The sequence below is a fragment of the Salmo trutta genome, chromosome 7, assembly GCF_901001165.1.
Source record: "Salmo trutta chromosome 7, fSalTru1.1, whole genome shotgun sequence".
Lineage (NCBI taxonomy): Eukaryota > Metazoa > Chordata > Actinopteri > Salmoniformes > Salmonidae > Salmo > Salmo trutta.
The window spans coordinates 55,324,922-55,333,908 of record NC_042963.1 but is presented as its reverse complement, the minus strand read 5'-3'; the positions used below and the strand labels follow the sequence as shown (position 1 = coordinate 55,333,908).

General features: G+C 48.2%; 1 protein-coding gene across 8 annotated transcripts in view; it reads right to left on the bottom strand.

The window, feature by feature from the left end:
• tjp1b (tight junction protein 1b) overlaps positions 1 to 8,987 on the bottom strand; it is a 204,857-nt gene that overhangs the window by 166,498 nt on the left and 29,372 nt on the right. For all 8 annotated transcript variants that reach the window (XM_029757380.1, XM_029757383.1, XM_029757384.1 and 5 more), the window contains exon 2: positions 6,504 to 6,723. In XM_029757380.1, coding sequence (XP_029613240.1) covers positions 6,504 to 6,723 — 220 coding nt within the window. The remainder of the gene's footprint in view (positions 1 to 6,503; positions 6,724 to 8,987) is intronic.

Sequence of the window (8,987 nt, the reverse complement as noted above, 5' to 3'; positions counted from 1 at the left end):
AGTAGACCTCTCTCTCCACAGCTGCAGCCCCTCATCACTGAAAGTAGACCTCTGCTCCTCCAGCTGCAGACCCATCACTGTAAGTAGACCTCCATCTCCCTCAGCTGCAGACCCTCATCACTGTAAAGTAGACCTCTCCTCTCCACAGCTGCAGATCCTCATCACTCACTGTAAAGTAGACCTCTCCTCTCCACAGCTACAGCCCCTCCTCACTGTAAAGTAGACCTCCTCTCCTCAGCTACAGCCCCTCCTCACTGTAAAGTAGACCTCTCCTCTCCAGCTACAGCCCCTCCTCACTGTAAAGTAGACCTCTCCTCTCCACCAACCCCTCCTCAGCTCCCCACAGCCCCTCCTCACTGTAAAGTAGACCTCTCCTCTCCACAGCTGCAGCCCCTCATCACTCACTGTAAAGTAGACCTCTCCTCTCCACAGCTACAGCCCCTCCTCACTGTAAAGTAGACCTCTCCTCTCCACAGCTGCAGCCCCTCATCACTCACTGTAAAGTAGACCTCTCCTCTCCACAGCTGCAGCCCCTCATCACTGTAAAGTAGACCTCTCCTCTCCACAGCTGCAGCCCCTCATCACTGTAAAGTAGACCTCTCCTCTCCTCTACACAGCTGCAGACCCTCATCACTGTAAAGTAGACCTCTCCTCTCCACAGCTACAGCCCCTCCTCACTGTAAAGTAGACCTCTCCTCTCCACAGCTGCAGCCCCTCATCACTCACTGTAAAGTAGACCTCTCCTCTCCACAGCTACAGCCCTTCATCACTGTAAAGTAGACCTCTCCTCTCCACAGCTACAGCCCCTCATCACTGTAAAGTAGACCTCTCCTCTCCACAGCTACAGCCCCTCATCACTGTAAAGTAGACCTCTCCTCTCCATAGCTACAGCCCTTCATCACTGTAAAGTAGACCTCTCCTCTCCTCTCCACAGCTGCAGCCCCTCATCACTGTAAAGTAGACCTCTCCTCTCCACAGCTGCAGCCCTTCATCACTGTAAGGCGGACCGTTACTTCCATCAGCTGCATTTGGGTTTGAGCTGGTCAGCAAGTTTCCATTTCCTTCTCCGTCTTGTGAAATGTACACACACACATGCACACCAGTGGAGGCTCCTCCTCAGAGGAAGGGGAGGACCATCCTCGTCAGTGAATAATTTTAAACATTTAAAAAAATTAGCCTTTTTAGATGAAACTATACTAAATACATTCACGTCACCAAATAATTGATTAAAACACTATTTTTCAATGAATGTCTACAGTAGCCTCAACAGCACTCTGTAGTGTAGCACCATGGTGTAGCTGGAGGACAGCTAGCTTCTGTCCTCCTCTGGGTACATTGACTTCAATACAAAACCTGGAGGCTCATGGTTTTCACCCCCTTCCATAGACTTACACAGTAATTATGACAACTTCCGGGGGACATCCTCTAACCTATCAGAGCTCTTGCAGCATGAACTGACATGTTGTCCACCCAATCAAAAGGATCAGAGAATGAATCTAGTACTGAAAGCATAAGCTACAGCTAGCTACAGCTAGCTAGCACTGCAGTGCATCAGATGTTGTGAGTAGTTGACTCAAAGAGAGAAAAAGACAATAGTTGAACCGTTATGAACAAATAAATGTCTTTCTCAAATGAAGGAAAAGCAGTTTCACTTACTTAGCTAGCAAATGCAGCTAGCTAGTTTAGCTTACTCAAACACCCGGCTCAAACAGAGGGATGCTATGTTAGTTAGCTGCATAACGTTACTGCAGGGTTTACTAGCGCTTAGTTCTATTAGCTATGTTGACTAGGACGTTACTTTAGCTAATATGGGGACAACGATGTAGGCTGTGTGTAGCGGTTATGATATGGTTTAGCTTGGAAAGGTTTTTTATCACCTGGTCACATACAGCTGATGTGTTGTGCATTGAAGTCCACAAGCAAAGGGAAAAGGTGAGAGGAGGAGGCATCGATGGTAGAAGGAATACAACGTTGCTGCTATGAAAGTGAACTGTGTTTACGTGTGATCAGGGGTGTATTCATTCTGCCGATTCTGTTGAAAAACATTTCTTAAAAACAGAATTAAACGGAACGAAACGGGGATAAACATACCTGAATTTGTCCAATAGAAACTCTTGTTTGCAACTGTTGGACTAACGATGACACCCTAGATCAGCTAGATGCAGGCGAGGTGGTATTGAATGTGTCACTGTCTGTCACCTCAAATGTGTCTCTCGACCTGTGTGCACCTACGTTGTAAACTTTCATTCATAGGCTAGGTTGAGGGAACCTCATGATGGGTACAGGGGAACATTTAGAGTATCATGTAGTATCCTAAACCCATCACTGTTACATTGAACTGAGTGAATATGAAGGACAGTATCCTAAACCCATCACTGTTACATTGAACTGGGTGAATATGAATGACAGTATCCTAAACCCATCACTGTTACATTGAACTGGGTGAAGGACAGTATCCTAAACCCATCACTGTTACATTGAACTGGGTGAAGGACAGTAACCTAAACCCATCACTGTTACATTGAACTGGGTGAATATGAAGGACAGTATTGTCACGGTTGTCGTCGGTGAAAGAGGACCAAAATGCAGCAGGTACGTGTATGCTCATTTTGACTTTTATTTAACTATCAAAAGAACACTCCAAAACAACAAAACACGAAAACGAACGAACAACAAACAGTCTGGCAAAGCCTAGGGCTGAACACAGAACAATCACCCACCTCATCACAAACACAAACACACCCTTATATATGGGACTCTCAATCAAAGGCAGATAGACAACACCTGCCTTCAACTGAGAGTCCCAACCCCAATTAACCAACATAGAAACACACTCACCAGACTAGACATAGAAATACATAAACAGACTATAAACCAAAACCCCGGAAATACTAAATCAAACACCCCTTAACCAAACACACCACCCTGAACCACATAAAACAAATACCCTCTGTCACGCCCTGACCAAACTACAAAACAATTAACCTTATATACTGGCCAGGACGTGACAGTACCCCCCCCCTTAAAGGTGCTACCCCGGAAGCACCTTAACAAAAAAAAATACCCCTAAACAATACCCAAAAGAAAATTCCCCCTTACTAAAGGGAGGGAAGGGAGGGTGGCTACCGTCAACGACGGCACTGTGCTACACCCCCCCTCCCCAACCCACCTATTTTTGGAGGTGGCTCCGGCTCAGGCCGTTCCAGGCTGTCTGGGCAGTCTGGCAGCTCGGGACAGTCTGGGCAGTCTGGGCAGTCTGGCAGCTCGGGACAGTCTGGGCAGTCTGGGCAGTCTGGCAGCTCGGGACAGTCTGGGCAGTCTGGCAACTCGGGACAGTCTGGGCAGTCTGGCAACTCGGGACAGTCTGGGCAGTCTGGCAACTCGGGACAGTCTGGGCAGTCTGGCAACTCGGGACAGTCTGGGCAGTCTGGCAACTCGGACAGTCTGGGCAGTCTGGCAACTCGGGACAGTCTGGCAACTCAGGACAGTCTGGGCAGTCTGGCAACTCGGGCCATGTCTGGGCAGTCTGGCAACTCGGGCCATGTCTGGGCAGTCTGGCAACTCGGGCCATGTCTGGGCAGTCTGGCAACTCGGGCCATGTCTGGGCAGTCTGGCAACTCGGGACAGTCTGGGCAGTCTGGCAACTCGGGACAGTCTGGGCAGTCTGGCCACTCGGGACAGTCTGGGCAGTCTGGCCACTCAGGGCAGTCTGGCCACTCCGGCAGTTCAGGGCAGTCTGGCCACTCCGGCAGTTCAGGGCAGTCTGGCCACTCCGGCAGTTCAGGGCAGTCTGGCCACTCCGGCAGTTCAGGGCAGTCTGGCCACTCCGGCAGTTCAGGGCAGTCTGGCCACTCCGGCAGTTCAGGGCAGTCTGGCCACTCCGGCAGTTCAGGGCAGTCTGGCCACTCCGGCAGTTCAGGGCAGTCTGGCCACTCCGGCAGTTCAGCGCAGTCTGGCCACTCCGGCAGTTCAGCGCAGTCTGGCCACTCCGGCAGTTCAGCGCAGTCTGACCACTCCGGCGACTGTTGACTGACGGGCAGCTCCGACGACTGTTGACTGGCGGGCAGCTCCGACGACTGTTGACTGGCGGGCAGCTCCGACGACTGTTGACTGGCGGGCAGCTCCGACGACTGTTGACTGTCGGGCAGCTCCGACGACTGTTGACTGGCGGGCAGCTCCGACGACTGTTGACTGGCGGGCAGCTCCGACGACTGTTGACTGGCGGGCAGCTCCGACGACTGTTGACTGGCGAGGCTGGGTTTACGCACTTGCCGTTTAGTGCGGGGAGCGGGAACAGGACGAGTCGGACTGGGTGGACGCACTTCCGGGTCCGCACGAGAGACAGGAGCTGGAAACCCAGGGCTATGGAGGCGCACAGCCGGTCTAGATCTTACCTCCTGCACAACCCGCCTTGGCTCGATGGAACTAGTATCCCTGTACGAGCGGAGTGCTCGTACAGGGCAGACTGGGCTGTGTAGGGGCCTGATGGTAGCCGTGCGTAGAGCGGGAGTTGGGTAGCCTGGTCCTCGGAGGCGTACCGGCGACCAGATGCGCTGTGCAGGCATCCTCCTACCAGGCTGGATGCCCGCTCTAGCACGGCACCTGCGAGGGGCTGGAATAACTCGCACCGGACTGTGCGTGCGTATGGGTGAGATAGTGCGCTTCTCAGCAAAACATGGCGCTCCCCACCTCATACGCTCCTCCATATAACCACGGGTAGCTGGCTTCCGGCTCTTCCTTTGCCTAGCCAAACTACCCGTGTGCCCCCCCAAAAAAAATTCTTGGGGGTGCCTCTCGTGCTTCTCCCTCAGCGTGTCTCTGGCCTCGTACCATCGCCTCTCCGCCTTGGCTGCCTCAATTTCCCACTGCGGGCGCTGATAATCCCCAGCCTGATGCCAAGGTCCGGCCCCGTCCAGAATTTCTTCCCAAGTCCACTTCTCCCGCCAGTCCAACTCGAACGCCGTCTGCTCCTTCCTCTGCTGCTTGGTCCTTGAGTGGTGGGTGATTCTGTCACGGTTGTGGTCGGTGAAATAGGACCAAAATGCAGCAGGTACGTGTATGCTCATTTTGACTTTTATTTAACTATCAAAAGAACACTCCAAAACAACAAAACACGAAAACGAACGAACAACAAACAGTCTGGCAAAGCCTAGGGCTGAACACAGAACAATCACCCACCTCATCACAAACACAAACACACCCTTATATATGGGACTCTCAATCAAAGGCAGATAGACAACACCTGCCTTCAACTGAGAGTCCCAACCCCAATTAACCAACATAGAAACACACTCACCAGACTAGACATAGAAATACATAAACAGACTATAAACCAAAACCCCGGAAATACTAAATCAAACACCCCTTAACCAAACACACCACCCTGAACCACATAAAACAAATACCCTCTGCCACGCCCTGACCAAACTACAAAACAATTAACCTTATATACTGGCCAGGACGTGATAAGTATCCTAAACCCATCACTGTTACATTGAACTGGGTGAATATGAATGACAGTATCCTAAACCATCACTGTTACATTGAACTGGGTGAATATGAAGGACAGACGTCCAATATGCTGTAATAGAAATAAGGCCATTCTCATGAAAAACAATATTGTCCTTCCTCATCATAAACGCCACCAACCTCCACTGACACACACACACACACACACACACACACATAACCACTTGGCCCGCGGGCCGCCAGTTGGGGAACTGTGGTATAGAATATCTTACATTAAAGTGGAATTAGCTGAACACATTAGAATTCAAAGCTGCGTGTGTGTGTGTGTGTGTGTGTGTGTGTGTGTGTGTGTGTGTGTGTGTGTGTGTGTGTGTGTGTGTGTGTGTGTGTGTGTGTGTGTGTATATGTGTGTATATGTGTGTGTGTGTGGACCAGTGGCTGTACTGGATGCGGACTGTTTAAATAGTTGATGAACGATGCCATTGATTCTACCCATGATGGTGTTTCTATGGGACTGTGGTTCCTAATCTGACTGTTCCAGCATGGTGTAAATGCACTGAATGTGTCACTACCGATACTGACAGTTCAGTAAATCACTTTGGATAAAAAGTTAAATAAACACATTATTTACGTTATATGTATTTAGCTCATATAAACGTGTACTGTATAAACAAAATACGCACTGACTCATTGTACTGTAAGTCACTTTGCATAGAAGCATCTGCTCAGTTACACATTATTACTCAGGGCTATGTAGCTAGCTGATGTAAACAAATACATTACAGGTGGTGCCGTGTTGAATGCTCGGGAACTGGGGAAACTGACATTTTCCCGACTTGGAAATCCGTTGTAGAAAGATGAGCTCTGAGTTTCCCAACTTAGAAAGTATCCAAGTCAACGAAAAGGAATCTCGATAGTGTCACTGTAAATGTTGCCAGTTCTGTCTGTTTGGACAAAAGCATCAGCTAAATTACTATATTACTAGTTAACCCCTATTCCTTTAAGCCCCTATGTCATATAGTGTCTTCACTTACGTTGGAGTCCAGCAGGTCGACGCTGTCCAGGCTTTTGCTCCTGTGGATGCGTCCTTTGACCTTGCGTAGCGAAGGCTGGGCCTGATGTATGCTGCTCACAGAGGATGATGCAGAGATCAAGCCGTGTCCGTGTCCGTGTCCGTGACCTTGGCCTTGACCTTGACCCCGGCTGGCTCTGCCGTGTGGGAGATTGCCGGGGTGGAGGAGGCTGGGGTGAATCCTGAGGGTCAGAGAAAAAAAACATCCCATCAGGATCATCATACTGAACACGCTCGGAGAATAGATTTAGAGAAGAATGTCCCTGAAAGACAAATCGGTTGCAGGAAAATTACAAACAATTCGCAGTGGACATGTGCCTGGCCTCTTGGGTTAGTGTGAGTATTAGCAGTACTGTGTCTTATTGTATGAACCAAAGTATTAGCAGGACTGTGCCTTAGTGTATGAACCCAGGAAGACGGCCCTGATGGACTAATCTAATGGATATCATGGGACCAGTTTCCCGGACACAGATTCATTCTAGTCATTGGCTAAAAAGCACTTTTCATGGAGATGCCCAAACCGGCCCTTAACAAACGAAACTAAAGTCAGTACGGCTCTATTATCAGACCCACAATGCACCACTCAGTACATCTCAGTACCCAGCTAGCACCTAACGTTCTGAAAACCATATTTATTTTTTTTAGTTGGCAATTTCAGTAGTTCAGCATAACATTTTTCTACAGGTTTCTTCATAGTTCTATTTAATGTCATGTTCTCTAAACATTCAGAGAACGTTAGGAAACAACGTTCTTCTGTGGGAATTTTTCAGTACGTCAGCATAACGTTTTTCTGCAGGTTTCCTCATGGTTTTATTTTAAAGTCCTGTTCTCAGAACATTAAGAAAACGTTCCATTAAAAAGCACGAGAGAACATTAGTAACGTTCAAAGAACGTTCTAAGAATGTCATTTAAAAACATACATTCCGTTCTCAGCGTCAACAGAACTCTCTCTATCCTCCATCTTTGTTAAGCGTGTTCAGGTGTGTTGGCCGCGCCCACTAATTGGCCACACCTGATCTTAATGAGTGTTTGTTTCCTTTGAAATGGGGTCTGTTTGAATAGATTAAAATGTATAGCTTTTTGGTATTTTTCTTAAAAACGCACTTTTGGTTAAGGGCTTTGTAAGTAAGCATTTCACGGTAAGGTCTACACCTGTTGTATTCGGCGCACGTGACAAATTAAATTTGATTTGATTTGATTGGAAGGTTGTATGCAAAATAACCATAGGATAACCACGTGTTCATCAAGCTCTAAGAAACATATGGTTCTGAGAACGTTATGTGCTAGCTGGGTAAAAAGCCTACAGACAGACACAAATAGACCATAATAAGCCTAAAGACGAACAGACACAGTGAATGGAGAAAAAACAACAGGATAGTCATGCTTCATTTTTGTATCTATACAGGCCACAGTTCCGTGTTGAATTACATGGTATTTAATGCAGGTATGTAGAATAGGATTGAATTAGTGTTGACTGCCACCCAGGCCCTGTAGGAGATGCACTACTGGCTATGTGTGTGAGTGGTATAACTGTTGGTGACCAGAGAACCACAATTCTGTCAAAGTTTAACTTTATACATTTGACATTTACATTTTAGTCATTTAGCAGACACTCTTATCCAGAGCGACTTACAGTAGTGAATGCATAATTTTTTTATTTTTTTTTGTACTGGCCCCCCGTGGGAATCGAACCCACAACCCTGGCATTGCACACACCATACTGGCATTGCAAACACCATGCTCTACCAACTGAGCCACAGGGAAGGCTATACAGTAGCTATGCTACCTTATACACCATGCTCTACCAACTGAGCCACAGGGAAGGCTATACAGTAGCTATGCTACCTTATACACCATGCTCTACCAACTGAGCCACAGGGAAGGCTATACAGTAGCTATGCTACCTTATACACCATGCTCTACCAACTGAGCCACAGGGAAGGCTATACAGTAGCTATGCTACCTTATACACCATGCTCTACCAACTGAGCCACAGGGAAGGCTATACAGTAGCTATGCTACCTTATACACCATGCTCTACCAACTGAGCCACAGGGAAGGCTATACAGTAGCTATGCTACCTTATACACCATGCTCTACCAACTGAGCCACAGGGAAGGCTATACAGTAGCTATGCTACCTTATACACCATGCTCTACCAACTGAGCCACAGGGAAGGCTATACAGTAGCTATGCTACCTTATACACCATGCTCTACCAACTGAGCCACAGGGAAGGCTATACAGTAGCTATGCTACCTTATACACCATGCCCTACCAACTGGGCCACAGGGAAGGCTATACAGTAGCTATGCTACCTTATACACCATGCTCTACCAACTGAGCCACAGGGAAGGCTATACAGTAGCTATGCTACCTTATACACCATGCTCTACCAACTGGGCCACAGGGAAGGCTATACAGTAGCTATGCTACCTTATACACCA